The sequence below is a fragment of the Danaus plexippus genome, chromosome 5, assembly GCF_018135715.1.
Source record: "Danaus plexippus chromosome 5, MEX_DaPlex, whole genome shotgun sequence".
In the NCBI taxonomy this organism is placed as follows: domain Eukaryota; kingdom Metazoa; phylum Arthropoda; class Insecta; order Lepidoptera; family Nymphalidae; genus Danaus; species Danaus plexippus.
This window is the reverse complement of record NC_083539.1, coordinates 8,762,997-8,789,387: the sequence shown is the minus strand read 5'-3', so window position 1 is coordinate 8,789,387 and position 26,391 is coordinate 8,762,997. Positions and strand designations below refer to the sequence as shown.

At 33.6% G+C, this 26,391-nt stretch overlaps 1 protein-coding gene across 2 annotated transcripts; it reads left to right on the top strand.

Moving 5' to 3' along the window:
• The first annotated feature begins 7,215 nt into the window (after positions 1 to 7,215).
• Positions 7,216 to 25,958, top strand: LOC116768931 (choline O-acetyltransferase). 2 transcript variants are annotated; one of them, XM_061529440.1, is made up of 11 exons: positions 7,216 to 7,387; positions 8,032 to 8,226; positions 18,415 to 18,587; positions 18,702 to 18,888; positions 20,176 to 20,353; positions 22,124 to 22,302; positions 22,560 to 22,780; positions 23,222 to 23,344; positions 23,433 to 23,610; positions 23,760 to 23,960; positions 24,137 to 25,958. In XM_061529440.1, the coding sequence occupies exons 1-11, from the start codon at positions 7,301 to 7,303 to the stop codon at positions 24,350 to 24,352; spliced, it is 1,938 nt and encodes a 645-aa protein (XP_061385424.1). In that variant the 5' UTR covers positions 7,216 to 7,300; the 3' UTR covers positions 24,353 to 25,958. The 2 variants fall into 2 exon arrangements, with proteins under 2 accessions (XP_061385424.1, XP_061385423.1); XM_061529439.1 differs by lacking the exons at positions 7,216 to 7,387; positions 18,415 to 18,587; positions 18,702 to 18,888; ... (5 more) ...; positions 23,760 to 23,960; positions 24,137 to 25,958 and adding an exon at positions 15,974 to 18,315 and having other exon boundaries at positions 8,103 to 8,226.
• The last annotated feature ends 433 nt before the right edge of the window (positions 25,959 to 26,391 follow it).

Genomic DNA, 26,391 nt, shown 5'->3' with positions numbered 1-26,391 from the left:
TATTTTTGTAGACTTGAAATTATTAATGAACAGTCAAGAGTATTATATATTACATAAAAACTATTTGTTACAAGCTTAAAAAGTTGTAAAGATAATCGCGTGTCAATCGTTCAACGTGAGAATATAAAACTCTGTAATATGGTCAGCCTTCATATGCGCAAAGAAGCTCTCAGAGACATACCATACCATAACACACCCTCCAGGTGACCGGACATAGCGATTTATAAATATATAAAAGCCTCTAATTAGTAAATTGGAATGCAAAAAATTAATTGTCATAGAAACTTAAAAATGTTATGCGCTCGAATTAAACCTCTTTTTAAAGCTAAATGCCTCTCTGAAATCGGATTTAATTCATTCAGGGCCGCGAGCTCGTCCCTCTTACAATAATTACCATTCATAGTCTGATTTTGTATTAAATAAGTAATGAGCATTTCGGAACTTTCTAGAAATACTCGGAATATATTTGAATGGGGATTTGTTGATTCAAGTCTCTATTATTAAGATTGAATATTATTACTTGCTGTTTGTTCCTTGTATTAGAGCGACATAAAGTACTCTTCACAAAATTTTACCTGAAATATGGAGTTCTTCCTAATGTTTCTTTCTTAACCTTATATCGCCTCACAGAGCGTCCGGATGTTCCGGTCGCGGAGCTTGTAGCGAACCGTAGTACAATAAAATGTGAAGTACATCCAATAATGAAACGTATCGGATGAGGAGAAGATAAACTTCAGACCTTATAATTGAAGCGGAGTCAAATAGTGACCCTCTCGATCCTGTTCCAACAGAACCCTTTGAGCGCGGACGATCCCTCTCGACCAGAGAGTAATTGTCAAGTGTCGTATTTAGAACACCCTCAGCACCCTCGACACCCTCAACACCCTCGATGTCAGCAAGCTTCTGTTGTTAGAAGAGGATTATTTATTGTTGTTCTTACATTTAAATTGTTTTCAGTGACATTTATACAACAGGACCACCGGTTATTGACTTATTGCTTTTCATTTCTTTTTATTTAATTATTATTCAATTAAATGAATAAAATCTATTTTTACTTAATAAGGTTTTGCTTTATTTTAGTCTTCCGCTCAGCTGGCGTAGTCGGTTTCTTCAACAAATATTTTAGGGTTTTCTATAGCTAACTCAGGTCAGAGCACATCTTTTACAACTGACATACTACACAACTTTGAAATACTTGGGAACGGATTAATTATACTGAATTAATGATTGAGTTGAATATGATAAATGTTGAATAACTTGCATATTAAATATATGGGAAGTAATGTATGGCTGGGTGACCTTCAGCACGCCGTCCCGAGGGATCTGAGATGGACCGCGGAGGGTCGGCGGGTCGGAGGCAACGAAAATATAATAAACATCTTAACGGGGAGTTAAATATTTAAAGACCTGTAAAAATTCAACCTTTACAATAACCATGTTTGTACTGTTTACACCAGACGGATCTCGACACAAACAGTCTTTAATAGATTATTGTTCACAAAATTAAAGGCACTTTAGTAATATCCGGTGTGATAAGAGCGATGTCTGTAGTTTTATTTCTCTTAATAGAAGTATTCTTATATATTGTGTTATATTTAGGAGAACTCATTACTTTATTTTAAGTTTTGCTTTTATCACCCCTACACAAAAGTTTTAATATGGAGCTACGAGGTAGAGGCACTACGGATTGTTACGACGTAGAGCATCTACGACACCCTTATTGGCCGTTACTTTTCTAATGGGTAAAATATCTTTTGATATTCTCAAAAGGTCATAAAATAGACGAAATTGTAAATTGTATGTTCATGTAGCGTTATTATATAGAGATTCTAAATGTACTATAATAGATTTCATATAAAGAATTACAACAAAATGTTGAAAGTCGGAATTTAAAAAGAAAAAAGGTTAGACTTGAATTTATTTAAAAATCCGTGTTATAGAGACAATACATAATATTATAATGAGACGATGTCTGTTGTTACTACAGCAGACACCATGAACACACCGTAACCTGAAGCTCACTGAGATGAGCTAAGGTCCACCTGACTCTCTCCTCACTCCTCACTGTTACTAAACGTTGCTGTGTGCAAGCGGAGACTAGATTATTATTGTCTAAAAACATTCATAGAGCTCACGATTATCGACGCAGTCATAAAAAAATATTACGATCTAGCGCATTTAATATTTATTTTTTATTTCACAAGTTTACTTTTTGTTATCTGTGTGTGTATTTGGATACCTGTGTGTCTGTGTGTGTGTATCGATCCGCGCACACCTGTGTTGTCATGACTACGGATAGGGTTCTGGTGAGGACACGACAGACGCAGTGAGCGACAGCGGATAACTCGGACTAAAACTCAGTTAATAAACAGCATTAGTAACATTGCTCTTTGACTGTGAGTTAAATAAAGGATCCCTAACATTTTATGATTGGTTTAAATGGAATATTTGTAACACATTATGGCTTAGGACATTCGTCTTGTCAGAAATAGATCTTAACCATCATAACACCAGAGGTAGTAGGGCACCCTTCATATTTTTAAACCAAAGGGGATCCATTTAAAGCTTCAGGGGCTGAGTGAAGTAAGCATCAAGCTTTTTGGCGAACCGAAGTCGGATGATAAGAAATTTGAAACTAGCGGAGATTATATTTTAAGGATAAAATAAATGCTTTCACACTTCTTACACAACCTGTATAAGGTATAGACTGTACGCCGCTTCTCCTCTCCCCGTCACCTCTCAATACACTTCCAGCCGGCGATGGGGTTGACTAATATGATTACTTAAAAATATCTGACCGGCGCCGGACACGCCGGAACGCTCAAAGAGCCACGCTTTAAAAGCTCAGTTAATATTATCTGTGTGAAGTAAAATGTTCGGGCGATGCTTTAATGTACTGAACACCACGGCTATCCGGCACGACACGACACTACTCGACGCGACAAAACATCTTTCGTTACAACTCATAAAACAATACCGTAATCCGATTAATAGTCATTACCGTGTTTAATAGATTTTAATCGGTAATTTCGTTCAGAGCAAGACCTCACTATCAGTACAATATATTCATTACAGTTAAAGCGTAACTTATTTCCGTCTCACACATAACGTGGATAAATGTTTCTTTGTTGTTTAAAATTGAAAATTAGTTTACAATCACTTTGTTACCGTAATGTTTACTCAATGTAATGAAAATAATGTCATTCGAGCGTCGACTCCGTCGTCTTTTACTCGTCGGTAAATAAATATTAGATTAAAACATGAAAGAGTAATATTGTAGATTTTCTAATAGTTTTTGTGACTCGTATGAGGGTTAGATTTCGGACATTAGGGACACGATCGAAGTGTTCCAGGGAATGAATGGTACAGGGAACATGATCAAACTGTTCCTTATGATACATTACCTTGTATTTGTGTTGAAGCCTGATTCTTATTGCAAAACACCTCAGTAAGTTATCCAGATTTTGTTCTGAAGTCGTAAGTCTACAAAATTTATAAAAATTACTTCATTGTTCCCCTCACTCCTTTATTAAACACTGTTTTTTTAAGCACGCATTTTTTAGGTACCATTAAATATTTAAAATTCATTTTCTTTACAATGTTTCTTAGACGCTTTGCTAAACGAATTTTTATTTTATTACTATTATTTTAATTTAATCCACATTTCCTTTCTAATATATATTTATGAGTTTCTTATCAAAGCTTACGATCAATCGATGTATTTAAATAATCGAAATACTTCCATCATGTTGTGTGTGATGTATATCAGAACCTAGTGTAGTGAATGAGCTACAGTGAAATAAGAAGAAAAGCGAGCCCCGTGGGAAACCACACCTGAGGGGGGACTGGGGTTGGAGGGTGAAGCGGTGCCTGGATGGGGTCCGAGGGCTGTTACCTGGGAGGGGGGTCGTTTCACACGTCTGGTGCTAATGGAATTTGAATGACGGGAATATAAATATATTTTACATGAAACAAGACGAATCGCTCGATTCAATTTGTTTCTTTTTAAGCTGCAGTAATATGGTTACTGTGTTATAATAACAAATCGGATGACTCGTCGCGTTGAGATATTTATTCTTACCAGCTTATTTATTTCCGAACTCTTATTACATGTATACGAAACTTTTGATTCCTACAATAACAGTGTGTCATGAATATATTCCTCAGTTTAGTCATTATGATGGCTTAGTGACCAACATACACTTTATTAGTATTCGACTGCTGTCAAACCACTGTACACGTGTATATGTTAGTTTGTTTGTGTGTGTGTGTGTGTGTGTGTGTGCGTGCGTGCGTGTGTGTGTATGTGTGTGTGTGACTGGATGTGAATATTATTTTATGTCTGTCGAAAGTGTTAAGGATGCGGATATAGTGGGTCAGGTTAGTCTTGACGGTGGGATTGTCACGTGGTTTAATTCGTTTGAAAATTATTAGCATAATGTTATATGAGGCGCTCCCTGATTTTCTATTCTTTATTCAGAACTCTATTCGTTAGTTCCTTTACGGCCAGGATAATAAAAGTAATCTTTTTTATATACTATGTTCTACTATACTCTACCTGTGACTTCGACCCCTGATCGATATTTTGAGCCCCGTTATAGAAATATACGAATTGAAAAGTAACTTTTATGTAACCATAGTCTGTTATTGAATATTCTGCTTAAATATTGTTTAAGAAGAATGTTAGCGATTTAAACAGTCAAGCGGTAACAAGGTATTTGAACAGGAAATTTTATAATTTATTCACAAGTAATAAGTGCACAATGTAATTTGATTAATTCCTCATATTATATGTATTTAAACAAGTTGTTAGACACGCTTTATGGTAATCGATGACAGCGTACAGTACAGTTAACATATTAACAAAAAATTGCATACATTTATAATTTGTAATTCGTAATACATATTATAAGAAATTTTACATTCAACATCCGAGACGAAAATGTGTATTATATACTTCACTGTAAAGGTGTACTATGCCTTGTTCAAAAGAAAACTCGATAGGAGAAAATGTGTTCTCAGTACAGTGCGAAGAGCGTCTGAGACGTTCACTGAATGGAATTTAGGATCCAATTTGGAAACTCGTCGAGATTACTGCGACGTAAGGAAGAGGATTCTACATCTGGAATGTCTTTAAACAATACAGTCCGAATCAACGTACTGTCTTTGTTGTTGATGGTTGAATGTCATTATTGTGTTAAATAAATGCGAAGATTTTCATTACAATAAACAATTGTAAAAAACTTATGATTTTGGTATTCAAAGTATTGCCTATGTATCATGTATTCATATCTTAATATACTCGTATATTATGAAGGTGTAACGTACGCTCATCCCCAGGAGACTATCGCTCACTGTCGACCCGCTTACAGTTCTCTGATAATATATTTTATATACCTATATATGTATTTATACATGTCTAGTATATAAAATTAATAAATTACTATAGAATAACATGATCCGCCCTCTGGGAAGGTCTGGCTGACATTTAATGCACTTTAACAATATTATCTTTATAAACCTCAAACCATTGCCGACACATCAAACTGTCGCTGCTAACATTTTCTAAAAATAATCCGTTTTAACTTTAACACTAAAGTCAAATATGGTATGGTGGAGAGAAGCGTATACGTAGAAATAACTTTAGTTAGAAGTGACAGTCGACTGATCTGCTTATCAGTTGGTCGACGAATCTAAAGATACACCGAACATATACAAGGTATTTAATGAGGAGGGTCACACGTGTCGACCTATGAGTCAACTAGTCGGAAAACAGATCGCTTGCAAATCTAAACGGCAGCTTCAATTTTCTAACAGGATATTGCGCTATGAACTAATGCGTCTCTAATCCCTCTGTAGACTGCTGTCCAAATAGATTAGCCCCGGATTACACTAACATTTTTTATGATATCTTTTAGTTAACATAACAAGCAGTTTATTTAAGTGGTAAAAATAATTAGGACTCATTAAAATTTATTTGTTCTAGCATGGGGAGAGTCGCTATTGTCGTTGCCGAAGAAATGGCTCAGTACCCAGGGGTACGGCGGCGACGAGGAGGATTACCAGGTACTAAATAATATATATAGAAAACTAAAACAGAGCAGGACAAACATACGATCGAACAGTTTCGTTGTGATCTTCCTTATAATTGATGATGTATGAGGTTTAATATTACAGGTACTAGATATTATAATTTTGATTGTTATTATATATGCTAGGTACTAATATGATAGACTATTATTAATTATACAGTATTTCAAATTAGCTATATGACAGAATAAATACAACCTTCGTAGTATTAATTGACGGTGCGTAATTTTATATTCAACTCTAGTTGTTGTCCGCATGTTCGTCTCCGAATTAATGAAATATTTAAAAAGGAAGAGATCATCACCGGTTGATCAATACTTATTTCATTATCCTTTTTTTTTACGTCTGTCCAATTCTACCGAAGTGTTGAAATAAGGGCTCGGCATATTAGGAGTTTTCCAAAAGGATTCGAATTTTAATTTTCATCATTTAAATTTATATAGACGCAAATAATAATGTTGTCCGAATTTTGTTTACAAACTGGAAACAAATAAACTTAGAACTCTCTTTACTCTTAAATCGTGTTTTTGTTTAACGAGAATACTTTATATGTCTTCCCAATTACAAAATGCAGTGAGTCCTTTCATTATATATTGTCCTTATTAACAGACACTTCACATTTACTTTATATATAAACTGCCTAACTAACTGCCGTGAAATCATAAGTCTAGGATTAGGTTTTAGCACGTATAAAAGGTTTAGTTTTATGATAGTGATGATTGCTTGTTCCCGAATATAATAGTGAATATATTGACTTTCAAACGAATATGGAGTATTGAAACCGTTTAAAGTATTTCAAATAATCATTTTAAACGAAAAATAATATATTTGCTTGGTATTTAATATACACATTTATGTAAGAAACAAATGATTTTTAAAGACTTAACTAATCTATTCTTTAGTTAAGACTGATTCGTTGTACGTATGTCTGGGTTATAATAAGACCTGTAACAGTATTTATATTGGTCACTACAAATTGTTCTCTATGAACAAGGTAACAGAATAAGAGACTCAAAATTATCGCATACCTATGCGATGTACAGACATACGATGTCTGCTATCGTATTTTATATGTTGACTATGTTGAATTATTAATTCTATAGCATTATATATACCAGCCCTTCCTGGTGCCGGCGGCAGTTGTCGTGCATCTGCTGCTTTTATTATTACCTCATTTTATTTTTGATTATTTTTTATCTAAATCCATAAAATGGGAAGCATATTACTTGTCAACTCAACAGGAATCTTAGAAAAGTCCAAGGAACCGTATTTACTAGATGCGAAGCCAGTTACAAAAGTGAGTCCGTGAGTGAAGTACTTTACTCACTTAAGTTTAAGTTTTCAATTTCCTATGCTATTTTAGTCAAATACAATTATTTCTAGTGATTCTCTTTAATAAAATCTGATAGAGTAAAGACATGTGTTAATTATTTACTAGCAGACGGACAGTTTTTAGTGTGGATGGTTTTTTAGTTGTGTTGTTGTTTATTTCAAGCAAAGTAACCTATTTTTATAGGTATATTTTCGTGGATTCATTAATTTCTCTAGAGAAGTACCGACATCATAAAAAATATTGTATCATACAAAATATTTTATGTATAGTTGAGTTAGAAGCAATGATGCTCAAAACTTACCAGTAATGTTGTGTTTTATCTATTATATAAGATACTATAACATGCTTGAAGTGTGACCAATTCTCTGAGATGAAGTAATCCATGAACAATAGTTTATTTACCTGTTCATTTATAAAATATGTCATCAATATTTATTTAGGATTGTAAACCAGACTTTGTATGCAGTGCGAGCTACTCTAATGAATATGTATGTCATTACAAATACAGTTATTTTTATCTAATTATAATTTAAGACCTTATAGTCGACCACGAGTCGATACACTACATGTAAAACAGCAGAAATGAATTTGTTCTTTTTGTCCTAAAGCAATACGTCCAAGTGGCAAAGCTGCCCGTGCCCGAGCTTCAAGCTACCCTCGACTCGTACTTGGACTTCGCGGCCGTCATAGTGAACCAGCATCAGCTTCAGAAGACGCAGGAGATCGTAAAGAAGTTCGCCGAGGAGCTGGGACCCAAGATGCAGAACGTACTTTTCGATCGACAGAAAGAAATGATTAACTGGGTAAGAATTCCTGTGTTATTTTAACTAAGTTAGGCGCTCGTATAAGTGTAATAACCTGTGTAGAAACATCACTTTAATACATAAATAACTTTAACAGTATCTTTGAAAGCTCCGGGCCGGTCGTGAACCTTTCCTGGATTCGTCTTTCTTAAAGGTTCCTTGTCATTCATATTGAGATTTGTTAATCCTCCTAAATATATTGGTGCTCTTTCAGGACTTCGTAAATCACTAAACAAAATATATGAATTGAATCTGGTTTTATGGTAATTTTTTTTCCTTTATTTGATTTGATTTCAAAAGTTGGAAGTAATAACAAACAAAAGTAATATTACAACAGGCCACAATCTAGTATAATTGATTATTTCTTATGAATGATTATCGTAGAAATGAATACAAACATTTTAAAGAATAAAAATAATTTGAGTTTATTTTTAATCACATACATCGATATGTATGAACGAAAATATTTTAATTTCATAAAAAAGATATTGAAATTTTCAAGAACATATCTATATAATATAATATTTTTTAATCAAATTTATACAAAAAATAAATTCAGATATACTCGAATAAAAAACTTTTAGAGTCTAAATAATGGCGTGACCGTATGGTTTTTCCGTTAGCATTAAAAGTCAAACGCGATACGTCTCCTTATCGGGTTTTTCTTTACAAATTCATAACTCAAAACACAATTCTTCAAACGGAACTCATTGTTTCTCCATTTACGTTGCTCGAAATCAAACAAAACATGTCGCCGCCAGTCGATCCCAGCGTCAAATCAAATTTACATTAAAAATGATTTCAAATAAAACGAAAGTATATCTACTTTTATGTATTGGGAACGTAATCTCACAGTGTCGCGGCTTAGTCGAGTTTCATAAACCAAACGCCAGTGACAACACGCTACTGTTGAAGGTGCTGCAGACCATAGACGCCCCGACTTCAGACACATACTTATTTGACGTGACTTTGAAATTATTACAAAGTGTGTGTGCGTGTATGCATGAGACATTACATAAGAAACAGGAGATATTCATCGATGACACTAACTCTATGCACTTAGCAGATGAAAAGCAAGGAAACGATATTAATCTGTACAAAGAGATATACAATAATACGTGTATTAACTTACGACATGAAATAGTTAACAAAATCAGAAGACATGAACTAGAAAATAACTATGAGAACAAACAAAGACAAGATAATGACTCAGCTCCGAATAGAAATATGATATCTATTGATGATAACGCGAAGGATTCCATGAAGAAAATTATATTCGATACATTTATAAGAAATAACGATCATCACAAATACAGAATAGAAAAACACAATTTATTTAATAAAGACCTTTCATTGAAAAATAAAGTGGAGCACAGAGTTATTATAATAATAACATTGTATCCTCAAGAGAACAAAACTAAATTTGATATTAGACAAAGCAACATCACTGAAAAAGAAATCAATGACACTCTCGCGAACGACTCGCCGATAGATATAGACATATTAAGTGGCATTTATATTAAACGAAACAGCGTGAAATCAAAAGTAACGAATGTCAGAAAGTGCGACCTGTTTTCTATATACCTTTTTCTCATCAAGAGCATGAAAAGAAATGATGTTAAAGTGTTCAAACTTTTAAGAAGAAAAGGAACGATTAAAATATACATAGACACGACAACTTCTAAACAATTTAAAGATTTCCCTAATCCGTGCTGCGAGAACAGCACCTTGTTGAAAGCGTGTAAAAATGAAATTATATTTGAAAATAATGCATCAGAAAATAAACATCGAACATCGACCGATAAACACATAGAAGGACATTTAAATGAAATCGTTTCTAAAATCAAATTACTCGTGAAACAATATGGAAAAAAAATATATCAAAATGGCAATCAAGTCGCCAATACCACAAAGCCGTTACTTACCACAGAACATCCTGATGACGAAACTGCTGGTGATCATTTTGAAAAGCAAAATATTAGTGAGCAAATATTTGACACGAAATCGCCATTGTATAATGAAATAACATCGGACCATATTTTTTCACGAACGGCCAATAGTCAGGACAACCTTACATCTACAAACATGATAACTGAAGCATCTTTAGGTAACGTTGGATATGATGTTAAAGTCATCGAAAGTCGAATAACGCTCAACGATCAGGTATTGACAACAAGAAGGACAACATTATTCCCGAGGTCTGTATTGAAATATCCATCTACACATATAACAGAACGACTTAATCATACAAATTTACTAAGAAACAATAATACTTTAAGAATAAAACACATTAAGTTTGAACCTTCAACCCAATCGGACATGAAACAAAAGCTAACAAAGACAACAAAATCTTCAACGTGGTTTCAAAAACCGAAAGATTACTCATTTAAAAACCTATCTTCTGCTTCAAATACCAGCAAAGCGGAGCAAAAAGGCTTCACTGTTTATAATTCTGTTAATATACCCAACTATTTAGAAAAAAATAACCATTCAATAGATGAAAGTACCTTAACAAAATCTGACACGCATTTTACTGACCAATTTAACTATATTTTAAATGTAACTAGTAAAAGTCCACTAAACATACCAGGCTTACTTCAAACTGAGAGTTATTCGAACAACTTGTACGTTACCGCTTTATTTGAAGAAGAAAAAGAAAATGTGCAGTACTTTTCCAAAAGTAAACATCCTTTTACCCAGAGTCTAAATAAATCTGACGGGGAGTTTTGGAAAACTTTAAAAACAGACAGCTCAATAGTAAAACCTTCACCTTCAAATTCAACTACATTTGTTTCAATTCGTGATAATTTTTATACAAAAAGTTACCCTAAGAAATGGAATAAAAAAGCGGCGATGTCTACAAAAAACTCAAAAAGTTTTAATTTTAATTCAGAACCTACAAAAAATAACCAACGTAAACCAAGTATTGAGATAGTGGAAAAAATATCAAATATATTTCCACCTACCAGAAGCCAGCATAATAATGTTTTTCCAGTGAAAGAAACACAAATATTAACCACTGAAAACTATTCCGATAAAGAACAAAATCATATATTAAAGACATTAAAACATATAAATAAAAATGAAACAACTGAAACAACAGCAGTGAAGGTGACAAATCCTTCTCTATACACAAATATTCAGCCAACTTTTATAAATAAAATTATAAATATGCAAAATAAAGCAACAGATACTACTAAAGCTGAAAAGATAAGAAATGTTACAAGTTTATTAGACAATAATTATATCAAACCAACCCCATCTGTCAGGAAAAACAAATATTTACTTTATTCAACATCACCTCATACTACTCTGAGCTACCATGAAAGCACAAACTTTAAGCCAGCTATAAACCAAGAGAGCGAAAAGCAAACAGTTCTAAACAATTTAATAAACATGTCAAATAAATTTACAAATGTCTTGGAGAGTAAACAACATGTTGCTTCCCTGGCTCCGGTCACATTTAAAGAAAATATCTCAAACGATATCCTATTATATGGTTCTAATAATAGTTTACATTCAACCACAAAGTTTTATATTCTTACAAATAAATTAAATGAAAATCCGTTGAGTACACTTTCGTTGAATGACATCCTTCTCAATACAAAAGATTATAAAGAGACGTATACAAACTTAAGAAGCACTTTAAATGGAAGTGCTTTATTGAGTACAGAGATTTCTATGCCACACACTTCTGACATTTTTTACCCTAAACTTCTGTCAATGACTGACCCTTTTATTTCGTACAGAACTAGCAGCACAAATGAGAAAATATTATCTGAGATGAAAAATACAATAGACAAGAATAAAATAAGGACTTTCGATAAAAAGCACGAAGAAAATTTAAAACATCCTCCGTCACTTAAAGACATCACGAAAGCTAAAGATCTTTTAGAAGAACATAGAGATACTGAAACAAAATATCATAGTATTCCACTAAAAAGTTTTGCCTTCCCGAAATCTACGATTCTTTCAACGGCCACAAATACTATTAATACAACAAGCACATATGTTACTCAAGCTAGAGATAATGGTAGGATTTTCGATAAAAATATAATTGAACAAAACGTACTTTTACCGCCCCTAACTCTACCAACGGTAAACACAATGTCTATGGAAGAAGAAACAACTCCATCTGGTGAAAACTATTTAATTAACACAGTGTTTAACTCACCCGAGGATAATTTTGAAGAAATAAACAATATTTTAGCCACTGTACCTTATCACAGCGGAGAGAGAAAGAGAATTCTCACAAATAAACCATTGTTAAAAAGGCATGATTTATATGATGTGAATAAAAGTAGAATAGAAAATAATAAAAAACATATTTCTAACGAATCAACACTGAACGATTTTTTGACAAGAAGTAAAAGCGAAGAGGTGGAACGTTACCTATTAACTGATAATATCAATATATATAGTAGTGGTAAACGTACTGAAAAACCCAAATTACATAATGTTGCTTCGACCACACGTATAAGATTTACAGTTTATAACAAGAAACATATCAAGATTAATACAACATACGATGCGAGTAATAAAGTATTACCTATCACAACAGGATTGTCATTAGCTTCTCCAAAAACAACTTCAACTTACGTCTCAGCTAAGTACCAGCCAACAAATGTAATACAATTAACAAAACAAACATTGAAATCACAAGGACATGATGATCAGAATTTAAAAAGTTACACAACATTTAAACCGCCGTTTTTATTAAATTCATGGACTATTGCAGAAATAGGAAAAAGTGATACCAATGGTACTGTTAATAAAAAAAAACTACAAAATGAGAGCTACTTCAAAACATCACCGTCATCTGTAAGAATTAACAAAAATACAACTGTTATTTTTGTAAATAATAACAACTTCCTAAGTTCAGAGACTACTAGCGGACCATGGCTCCCTTTAGAAGAAATAATAGTACAAAGTACTACTAGTGAGGAAGATAATGATAGTGTTGTAACTAGAAAAGCAACACAAGCGAGAACCGAACCGAATAGAAGTATTGTTGATTATGGTCAGACTTTAATGAGGCCAGAACAACTTGCAAAGTCAAATGTTAATGGACAAGAAATAACAACTAATTCTATAATGAACTTTGTGTCTTTAAAACCACACACAGTTTCATACAATGTAACGTTGTTTAAAACATTTGATAAACCTACAACCCCAACTGTGCGGAATGTATCATTATATGTTAATTATAATAATAAAGTATTAATAACAACTTCAGAGGAGCCACTTGAAAATGTTTCAAAAAAGAAAGAAACAAAGTCCTCAACGAACTCCAAGAAAAAGATTTATGCTGAACATACAAACATTAATGGTAATTTATTTAAAGCGTCAAATAATAATCAGACGACATTATCAAACGTAAGTCGGAACGTCATTGCTTTGCACAATACTACATCATTATATGCATTTACGAAATACTTGAGAAATATTAATGAAAATATATTGGATCAAAATTCTACCAGGTTTCCAGTGAGACCATACACTCTGAATACACAAACTTATAAAAACAATATATCAAAAGTATTTAGAGACGTCGAAAAAGAAAAAGTAAGTCAGAATGTGTTTAAAAGTAATGATTTCTTATTACCTTTGTCACAGACAATACCGTCACAGACAAAAGATATTAAACGAAGATGGACAGATAGTGCGGTATTTTTCCCGTCCAAAATAACAAACAATAACAATAAATCAAATAAAAAAAATCAGTCACAAAGTGACACGACGAATATAGAAATAACTAAACCTTTCAGCCAAACGAATTATAATGAAACTGAAATTCAAGACAATTCGCAGAATAGAACAAGTGTCATGGAGTCTTATACAAACGAAGGAATTAAAGACATTGAATCATATAGAAACGCCACTAATAAGACGATTTTTTATACTACTATACAACCTACCACACAGATATCTGTAACGAAAAATAATTTTACAACAATGACTTACCTAACGACTCATTTAATTACTTCGAAAACTTCATTTACTTCGACGTCTAAATCTGAAATAAAGAGTTCCAGTGCAAATCATTTAAGGCCTGTTCAAAAATACACAAGTTTGAAAGGTATTACAGAAAATATGTTAAAAAAAGAGAGCAGGCAATCGACGACTTCATTAGAGTCTTGTTTAGGAACAGATACAATTTGTCGACAGCTAAATGAAAATAGCTTTATTAGTTCAGAAAATATAACTAATCCTCCTTCGTTGACAAATAGTCAATTTGTATATTATTTTCAAAATAAAACGTTGAATAAAAGTGAATTTTCACATAATATTCCAAAATTATCATTGGAAACGACAAAGAATTCTATGAGCACTAACAATAAAATCAAACAGAACAGCACAGCGAAGTCTACCAATAGTAATGAAAATAGGCAAATTGAAATTGGTAAAGCTATTTCCAACGTTACGACAATTACGATTTGGGAGACACAACAAGAAAAACAGTCTGCTAATAATACAAAAACAATGGTATTTCAGTACAGAGAAGAGCCATCGCCAGTGCAACAATTTACTTCAGAAACATATACGAAAAGAACTATAGAGAATTATAGAAGATTTAATATAAATCAAAACATTCTTACAACTGAACATTCTTTATCGAAATATCCAGAAGTTAATTTAAGTCTCACAGATATGTCTCGATATACAACAACATCAAAAAAATTGTCTGGTTACTCGATATTTGGAGAAAAATCATTAAAACAAAAAACCGTTTCTCCACATTCAACAATTAAATTTCAAACTCTTGCAAATAATGGTCCTGATATAAATTTTGCTTCTTATAATGTAAAAGATGACCTAACACATTCGAATTGGATATCTTCTAAGTCAATACTAACTTCGCTCGATACAAAAACATCCAAAAATAATACAGATACTACGCATAATTCTAATAAACAAGGATTTTACACTGCTAATACGTCTGATCTTATAGACAACATCACAAAATTAGACAAAAAGATGCATTTATCAGTACCATTTACCAACAGTTTTTCTTACACGACTAAGACAGCTAAAGAATTTTTAACAACGGATAATCAAAATTATAGCATTTTAAAAAAGTCATTTAAAATTCAAAATAACAAGTCAAATTTTAATACAGTGAAGAGTTATCAAGATGGAGAGAATAATATACCAAACGCTACTGTTGTAAACATCAAAAGAACTACAACCGTGTTTTCGAAAAAACCTACACAAAAGTATTACTCTGCAAGATTTTCTCAAACCACACCGGTCGATATTAGGAAAAAAGAAGTCAAAATGAATGCTACAAATGATTCTAATAACATCTTACCAACTAGAAATGATCTAGTTACCAATAAAACGATAAATGTTTTGTCCAATAACTCAATAATTATAAAGAACACTAAATTTGCAACAACCGTTTTGCTGAAGTCATTGTTACAAAACCATTTTTCTACAAGTAGTCCAGATTTAAATGATTTAACTTTTTCAACTGCAAATATAACTACTTTAAGGCAAATTCAAAATGATTATCCTCCAAATGAAAATCAGAGCATTTTCATGCAATGGGATAAAGGGAGGTCTAGAGAAAAACAAATACAAGAAAAATACATTTCAACCAAATCAAAAGAAGATATTAATTTTTTACCGTCTAGTAGTAGAATTTTTGATAATACATATATAAATCTGAAGAATGTTTTAGAAATTAATAAACAAAAACACATTGGAAAGAAAATATTTAATAAATCGGATTTCAACATTACAGGTTCAGGTTTAAATAGTACTGTCCTAACACACATTCACGGACAGGAGAAAAATTCATCAACTACTTTAAAATTATCGGAGAACATTCAGAGTACTTCAGAGCAAAGTTACAACTTTCAAAATCGGTCTAAAGGGATAACAGAAGTTACAATAACCAATCCTCATTTAATGAATACCGATTTCAAAAATAATCATTATATTCAAAAAAGCATAGAGAACATGAATTCAGGTCTTTATAATTACAGTAGAAGAAACGTGACAGATCAATTTAAAGCCGAGGCAATTTCCAAGAATACTTCTACTAAAGATTTTGAAAACGCCTTTGTCACTATGGATAAAGAAAATACAATGATTAATTCCAATGTTCCTGATAAGTACTTTATACAATCAACTATAACATTTAAAGAATCGAAAGAATCCTTAAGAGAAAAAACGAATTCTGGCAACACGTCAAATAAAACGCTGAATTTCATAAAATCCAAAGATGATTACAAAATATTTGAAAAGGATAAGAAATTGCCCTTTTACAAGACAGATTATGGTTCGTACAATTTAGAAACGTTGCACATTAATCATAACTTAAAACATACCACGGAGAATGCGCGTCACAAACAATTAAATAACACCCTAGCAACATATACTACGAAGGAGAAAAAATATTCACAAAACATTTCCGTGACAGGAAGCAATCAATCTCTATTAATTGAAAATAAAAGAATTAAATTAGTGACCCACTCACCGCAAAAATGGTCCACAAAACTTTTAGAGAAAATTTTATCAACCACTACGTTATTAAAAGGACATTTTTTACTTTTTAATAAATCTAATATTAATAGAGACCTAGCTCATCATAGTGAAAGATTTGATACACAAACTGACTATAAAGATGTGACTTCTTACAAACATGAGTACAATAATACAGAAAGAAATAAAATTGAATTAAATATTAGCCAAAAAGTAACACCTGAACCAAAATCAATTTTACAAGAAACTGAACAGACTACAAGGTCACTTACACTAAAAGAACCAGAACAAAATATAGAAAAGAAAGTTTCATTGTCAGAAATCAATGGAGCAAAGACAACAATTAGCGTTCAAAATAAAATAATTCCTGTAAATGCCAGCGTGGCAATAAATAAAACTTTGTATGGAAATATGTATAAAGACATAAACAATGTTAAAATCCATATCAACAATAACTTTCAAATTAATACACTGACATACCAAAATATTTATATGAAGAATAATTACAGACTTAATAACACCGAGAGACGGCACAAGAAGAGAAAAACAGTAAAATACAATACGTACAAACCAACAAAAGCACATGTCGATGTCACTCAGAAAAATGATTATCATCCTTTAGAGAATATAAACAAAAATAATTCTGCATTAAACATACCGACGGTGGCGCCTCGCAGCAGCAACACAAATTATTATCCAAATATAGTTGTTCGTACCGAATTTAATTTTACCACAGGAACCCTTGAACTGACGACAATTCCAACTAAGCTTCAGTTCAAGCCCAAAATAAAAACAGTCGATACAAACAAGTATATATTATTAAACCCATTTGAAAAAACTAATCTCTTTCCAATCAAAAAACTTCCAACGAATGTACAAAGGAAAGTAATGAGACGAATATATTTACCGAATAAAGAAAAACAAATAGTGACTATGAACACCGACGACTTCTTCTCCCTTAGGAGACCCGCCTCGAACTATAATTATTATGAGAATCAATACCAACGGAACTCTAAAGCTCAATTGGAAAAACCAGTCACCGAAAAGCCACGACAATATGTTATCCGTCCGATGTTTGATCACATCGACGGTTTTAATTTAAGAGATAAGTACTTCAGACCTAAACCGCTGTTAGTAAATAATGATGATTTCTATAGAGAAAAATTTCAGCTGCACCATCAGAGCGACGCTATAACATTGAGACAAAAGATTAACTACGTCAGAGATATGATGCCACCTCCTGTACCCAAGGACAATGATAGACATGTCATCGAAAGGCCCTCTTATCTACCTCCAAAAACAAAACCAAAATTTCTAAGAGACCGTATAGATTCTATAAGAAATTATCTATTTAATACGGATGTTATTGAGAAAACACAATTTCCCATTAGTAAAGTCCTCAGAGATTCCACGGACTTCATGCGTTATGAAGATCCATTGTACTATTATAGAAAAAGCGGTTGGTATGGAGGAACAATTACAACAAGCTCTGTAGCTCCGAAAAGAACGCGACGTCAGAGGAAGACCATTTTTTTTCTTAGTCCTACCGTGCCTTACCTTTATTTTTAATTTTCTAATAAAATAAAATACCTAAAAGTGTTTGTTTCTTATCAATAAATCGCAGTATAATTTGTTATGATTAAGGTAACATATTATATTCTCCCCTTCTCATTGGCTTGAATACCACACTTCATGTAGGTGACAGAGTGGTGGTTGGATGATATGTATCTCAAGATCCGTCTCCCGGTTCCTATTAACTCCAACCCAGGAATGGTGTTTCCTCGGAAGCAGTTCGCCAAAATAGATGAGGTCGCTGATCTAGCCGCGCTCTACGTCGACGATCTCTTGGACTATAAAGAAATGCTCGACAGGTGCGTCCTGTAAAACGTTAATTAACGCAACAGATATGATTAAATTGTGGCCTTCAAATATTTGAACTGTTTTTTAAATATTTTTTATCTAAAATCCCTTACTTTACTATTTAGAGGTGAGCTACCACAAGAAAGAGCGACCAGCAGGGAGAAAGGCCAACCTCTATGTATGGAACAGTTCTACCGTCTACTGGGAGTGTGTCGTATTCCCGAAGTGGGCAAAGATCGCCTCGAGCTGCCACCTAGACCTGACGATCCGTCTGAATGTGAGGAGCTGATCATTGTTGCTTGCCGAAACTATGTGAGTATCACAATCATGTAATTTAAAAATTAAAAAATCTGGTTCCGTTTTAAAATCTCCAACTTATTAAAAAAACAGTTATTTTCATAACAGCAAGTTAACTCAGTAAGGACACAAGTTACGATACGAATCTTCATTAAACTGTTAAGTCAACACAAGAAACAAACTGAAAGTCATCCGATTCTAAATGAACTCAATTTTTAACTAAATTAAAAGCACATTCCATCTGAGAGTTCCCGTCTGCAGGCGACTAACGAGATCATAATGAGATTTATTTAAGCTACTGTCACATCCCGCCTCTCGTCGGACGTTACCATCGTTAAGGGATTCGCTGTAATTTAATATTTGGCTCAGAACTCGGTCTCCCCGACCTATTCCTCGTGGATTATAATAATCTTAAACTTTGTCATTTTACAACAAAATCGAATTAACTATAAAAGCTCCTAAGAAAAACAATACACAATAGTGAGCTTTGTTAATGTTTAATATTAAATAAAATATAAACAGTTAAGACCGTGTGGGTACATTTTTGAACTAGCTATCACCGGCGGTTTCGTTTACATCGTAAACATGTTTGACGTAAACGGTATTATTTTTATGGGATTTAATTAGAATTCTCGAAGATATCTTCTTCTGTTCCTGATTTGGTGACAATGGTTACCTCAGTATTATTTCCATTTGATAAAGATATATTTCGCAAATCGGCCTATAATTCATAGAAAGTATCGGCCTATAATTCATGTAGTCGATTTGAGAATATTTTCTTATACACCTGCGAATGAAAATCAGTCCAGCCTTTCAGAGAACTCCCAAAACAAACAGACAGAGAGAAATACATCTACAGCATAGTTTTTTATGTAGGTATCTCTTTTTCTTACATATGCGTTGACTGAAAAGCTGTGTATTTGAAATCACGAACGGACAATTCCGTTTTTATGATTTATGAGTAATATAAGAATTGTATCCTTGCTCCTTTTATATTTTCAGAATGTTTTACTGACTTCTTATATTTTTTTTATATTATGAATGCTCTCAGGTTACTCCTTTAATTATAGAAAAACTTTTTTGTGCTTTTTCCACTGTATTTGATATTGTTTATTTAAATTGTTTTAAAGTCACATAAAATCTTCCTGACTCTATCTCCCCATATCGTTGAAGATAGTGTAATCCGTATATAGTCATATTAGTTCTTATTAATTACAATTCTATTTTTTTATACGGTCGATGACGTAGGATAAATAAATTATTAATTAGCTGAGAAATTCTAGTAGAGGTATTTCTTTCCAGTTCTATCCAATACCAGTGAAAGCAGCAGACCGCGGGCGGTTGACTCCTGGCGAAATTCAAGCTCAGATCCTACATGCCATGGTGGACGCGGCCGGCGCCCCGCCAGCTCCAAGAGTTGGACTCCTCACAGCTATGAACAGGGATCAGTGGGCAAGGGCGAGAGAACAACTAGTTAAAGGTCAGTAGAATTAGTTATATGAAAGCAACTCCATGACATATCACAGAGAAATAAAGACACAGTAACAAGTTTAGTGACTATGTCACGACTAAAATTTACAATCCAAAAGTTCGAGAGAATGGATGCAATGTTGCGCAATAAAATTAATAAAAACTTGATGTAGTAATCGAACAATCAAATGCAGTTAGCTGGTGTGAAAAAAAATAACTGGCGTTTCGTGGAAGAGATGGTACGATAATAAATAAAATCAAACATATCTCACTAAAATACAAACCAACTACAAATAAATGTTTACGTGTCGCTTAATCTAGTCACTAAAAATATTTTTCATACATATTCAACAAGCTATTCTTGCTGTCACTCTAATTCCACACTAACACACTGCTGAAGACCTCAAAGATTCTGTGAAATATGTAAATTTTTAACGTAGTTATGTATTTTAAATATGCGATTGTCCGGAAAAATATGTTTCCAGTTACAAAGTGTGAGTAGGTCAGTTTGTAGCCGCAAGCGAGTGAGGTCACTCCTTTTCCATTTTTAGCACCTGTTTGCTCCTTTGAAGTACGGAGAACGCAACACCAGCGGTTGATTTTGTTAGAAAATTACTTTCATTTGTGACACGTTAGACGTTTAATTTGTATTAATAGTCTTATTTTTTACAATGTCTGAGTTTATCAACAGCTTTTGGAAACACGGTTAAAATTTTATTTTATCCGGAAAGTTGCGATATTGCATCATCAGCCTTTTGGACATACCGGGAGAAGTTTGGTCTTGAACTAGTTGCATACCTGTTGGTATGCCCGTTTACTGTGTAATAGGGGAAAATCAAGCTAAAATCCCTCAAACCGATAATGCTCCTCTAAGTGACAGTATCAGATAAGATATATACAAATCAGTCATATTCGCCAAAAGACATCCCTCTCTCAAAATTCTTCTAAGACTGGCAAAATTTTGGAGAACTCCAACTTCCTTTTCAATGTATTCTGAACGTAGGTCTCACACGGTAAATTCACATCAATACAGGTTTTTGTTAAGGGATGAGCTGGTATTCATAGAAACCAGTATTTATTGAAGGCAATTAAAATGGAGAATAATTACTCAAAACTATATATGAGTCTGTAGGTAAGTATATTGGTAAGATTTTATTGGATATGCACAGAAAAAAATATTATCAATTAGTGGGCGCAGCTGCGCACATTCAGTGATAAGTGTCGGAGAAGATTTCTTTGACCTGTTTGGATTAACTGATTTGAATACACTCGAGGGCTGGCAAGGTCAATGCACTCTATACCCATGGACTTTTTCTTAAGACATTTCATATAAAAGACATTCCAGAAATATTCAAAATGTGGATGGTTTGACAAGTAGATTAAGACGGCTTTTGATAAATTAAAAAATATTATCGCAAACGGCGAGATATTAATTGTATATGTGAGTTCATGGAGTACGGAAAGTTGACTTAAAGGTTAGTCGGAGGATATATTCCAACATTACTAATCGTCATTTAAAATACTCAGATATACCTACACAGTGCGACAAACTAACAGTGAGTCTGAAGCGTTGTCTGTGTCCTATATTGATTTATTTTCTTGCTATAGTTGGTTTTATATAAATATATTTATTTATTTCAGCATCGCGATGGATTTGGTGGTCCACAATTACCTAGATATTAATATTGAACGTCTCTTGAATTATTTTCGTATTATCACACCCACATTATATAATTGATATTGAATCAAAAACTTTCTAAGATGTTTAATTATTTTGCAGAAGAGGCGAATCGTGCAAACTTGGAGCTGATATCTCGTTCTCTGTGCGTGTTGTGTGTGGATGAGGCGGGCGGTGATCGCTCCGACTTGGACGAGAACACCAACGCTCTGCTGAGGGCGATGCACGGTGCCGGAACCAACTATCACTCCGCCAACAGATGGTTTGATAAGACTGTGCAGGTACGTTCAGTGACATGCGTAACATAAAATGTATAGTTAAGAGTTAATAGTTATAGCAGTTTGTTTTACTGTGTCACTGGTCACGGGACTTAAAAACATAAAAAAATTTCGCCATATATACATAAAAAAAACTCTGTACAAAACATTGTGTAAATATAAAACTAAAGCAATATTTGACCGCGCCTTATCATAAAAGAAATCGTTATAAACTCTTCAAATCTTGCAAGATTTTTAAAATGTGTTGAAATTTGTTTCAGCTGATAATATCGTCGGATGGCACTGTGGGTATGTGCTACGAACATAGCCCGGCAGAGGGCGTTGCAGTTATACGTCTAGCAGAACGTGCGCTAGCTAGGGCTGACGTGGCACCACGACCCGCACCGCCGCCCGCGCTTCTACCTGCCCCTGTCGCAATGAAGTGGAAATTGACTGGAGATCTAATGAGAACCATAGAACAAGCTGGGAGGGACTTTGACCGGTGAGATATCCTCTATAAATATTATAGTTTTATGTTTTATACAAAAAATTGAAAAGTGGCAAAGCCTAGCTGTGGTCAAGTTACGACAGCTCGAATATGGGCTGGTTTGACCAGGGAAATACTACCCACTTACAGAAGACCGGCTTGAAGTAGTCTTTGGCTGCGTTTCGTCAGATGAGTGAAAGAGCCGGTTGCCTTTTATCTTTTCGCACCCTCTCCTGCCTTTTCCCTACATCGGTATCCAAAACATTCCTTATGTTGCAGATGTCTATGGGCGACGGTGACTTCCATCTTCCATCAAGTAGTCTGCTCGTTTTCCCCTTTGAGATAAAAAAAATAGACAGTCGGTTCAAGCAGATATATCGCCTTTTGTGGTCAACTATGATAGAATACACATTATTAATCAGAGTGCAAAATCGATTAGAGCTTTTATTTGTACAGGGCCATATTGGACCTTGATCTAAAGGTCTACACGTACCGTGGATACGGCCGTGAGTTCATGAAGAGCTGCCGCACTAGCCCCGACGTCTATATTCAGCTGGCATTGCAGTATGCTTATTACAAGTAAGACTTACACCAATGTAAAAAACATTTGTTCTTATTTTGAATGTATAACACTGACGGACTTTATATAATCATTCATACATAATAGGATGTATGGTTACTTGGTGTCGACTTATGAATCAGCGTCGCTCCGTCGCTTCCACAACGGCCGGGTCGACAATATTCGCAGTGCGCACTCCGCAGCATTATCCTGGGCCGCCGCCATGTCGTCCACCGATATGTCCCAAGAGGACGAGGGAAGGAAGGTCTCTTTTAACTTGTATGGAGTGAGTTGAAGCTACTTTACATATGTATATATAGTCAGATTTCAAATTGTTATGTCGTGTTAAGGTTTCATGTGTAGCCTTTTGATCCTTAATAAATAACTTAGTTTCAAAAGGCTTTTTATATTATTAGGTAATTTTTATTTCATTAGGAACAAAAGAAGCTCGAATTGTTTGAAGAAGCGACTCGTAAGCAGACGGCTATAATGGAAGCGAATATCCAAGGTCGCGGTATTGACAATCACCTGCTGGGTCTGCGCGAGGCGGCGCGGGAGACGCTGGGACACCTGCCCGACATGTTTACTGACAACACCTACAATAGAATGATAGAGTTCAAGCTGTCCACCAGTCAGGTGAGTTATAAAGGAGGAGTAATTAACGCACAAACTAAATTTGTTTATTTTAATATTTTAAATACCTGTAATGGTACGTATCCAAATGACTGTTGACGTCGTGAAAGTGTCAAGTTGGCAGCAATTGTTACACATATAAAAAGAAAGATTGTTAAAAAAAACTTTATATTATGCAGGTGGCCACAACCACCGAGGGTACGTTCATGGGCTACGGCGCGGTTGTTCCTGATGGCTATGGCTGCAGCTACAATCCCAAGCGTGACTCCGTCATTTTCTGCATCTCTTCTTTCGCCTCCTCCAGTGTCACTAACACTGAAGCCTTCCGTCAAGCTCTCGAAGAAGCCCTCGACGCCATGAAGCTCATGTTCCAGAACAAGAAAGCTGAAGGTTGACTTTGGAACGACGATTACTCATTTCCTATTTATATATTTTTTTATTTTATAAATTTTATTAGCGTTATATGAAACTATATTGGAAACGAAAGTGCTATGAAATGTTTAAACTAAATCTAAAAATGCACGTTATATTTTTAACATTACACTTAGAAAAATATAATTAAGGAACAAAAACATATCAACGTTAGTCTGAATGTTATGAATTAAAAAAATATCTTGATATTAACTTAATAGCCTTTATATTTATGAATTTATATATATTTGGAAGAAACGTATGTCGAGTGATTATTTCGAGTGTACACAAAACTAGTGTACACTTTATATATAATTTACATTAAAAATGTCGACAGCTAGGTATACAAATGCATAAAACGAGTGACATTTCACCGTTTTTTATAAAATGTTATTCTATATTTATCAATATAGTATATTGCCGTGACGGAAGTCTTATGTCTCAATGATGAGTTCAAATTATTAGGACGTTAATTGTGTGTAGTGTTCTCTTGTTACGTTACGTTATGACATTCAGTGTTACCAACATTCAAAATGTTTGTTTTAAATATATTGATTAGAAAACGTGGCTTATGATCTGTATATTTTGGAAATTGTGATGTTTTGCAATACTTACTATATTATGTATTTTCTTATTATAATGTTACTTATTTGCTCTATACGTATTCATATTAATACTATTATAGTACACGTTGTTAGATAATTGATGGAATTTTTAAAGTTCTCGTAGAATTTCGCAAGGTATTTATTAAATCTTCGACTTATTGATATATCTTGTTTTACAAAATATAAATACTTATAATTTTAAATTATATTTTATATACATATATATATATTAAGATTTATCTGAGAGCGCAGCTTGTGACAGCTTGTGACAGTTGTTATAATGACTGGTTCTCGTAATTCCTTGTTTGGTAGGTCTAGTGTAAGCTAACGTATACATATCGAGACGTCATGTCGCACATGACCGAGAATATCAGAAACATATCAAACGTTATTAAGATAGTTGTAAGGGAACGGCACATATCAAAATGTACCTTAGGATTGATAAGAATATATTTATATGACATATAATGTGTTAAATGTATTGAAATTAGCTAAATGTTTAATACTATCTACAATCGTAGGGATATACTTACATGTATAACACATATCACTAGGAGATAGTACTTGTTATAGTTGTGAAAACTTTATAGTTTGTAGACGAGCCAAGCTTACGTGTTCTTTGTGTTCTGCCAAAGTGTCTAGTGTCATCTATTATATTTCTTGTTGGTGTTAAGTGTACTCGTTTTAGGGTTGTAGGGCTATTATAATAGCTGCGTTCGTGACTAACGTCCTCTACAGTGTACATCTAACTTATAGTGTCCTCTGAGAGAGTTTATATGCGTATTAGGAAAATTGTTACCGAGGGATTTTAATCCTAATTTAGCGTGTTTAATTATCTTATTATACCTAAGGTTACACTACTGTATACATCCTATCTAAATGTTATTTCCTATCTGAATGTTAGGTGGCATGTCCAGGCTGGAACCAACAGCTTACCATCTGTGTCAATTTCATGTTGCTATTCATAAATTGTCTCTATTGAAAATTTGTTTCATTTAACCTTGAATGTGTCTGCTTTTTTGTCTTAGTTTTTTATTTTCATCTAGCAGTAGCCTCGCACCAAAATAGTAATTTTATGTTATTCATATTCCTAATATTAAATTAAATTAGCCAAAGTTATTACTTATTTAAACGGCTATGTGCCAGTGTAGTTAAAATAAAATAGGTACCAATTTTCTATAGAATAGCCGAAACAAACAGATACATAGACAGACAGACAAGAATTAGGAAACATGTTATTGTACACGTACCGTGTGTGTGTGTTGTAGTAGCGGTTATTTTAAAATTACGAACAGGATAATTAATTATTTTTATTCGTTAATGATTGATTGGAGCAATATGCAAGCATTTTTATATCAAGTAACCGAATCTTCACAATCGTCTTCTAACTTCTAAAAGAAAAATCATCTAATTTAAAG

Coding starts and splice junctions, on each gene's coding strand:
- LOC116768931 (XM_061529439.1), top strand. CDS start 16,141: ATGAATACCGATTTCAAAAATAATCATTATATTCAAAAAAGCATAGAG.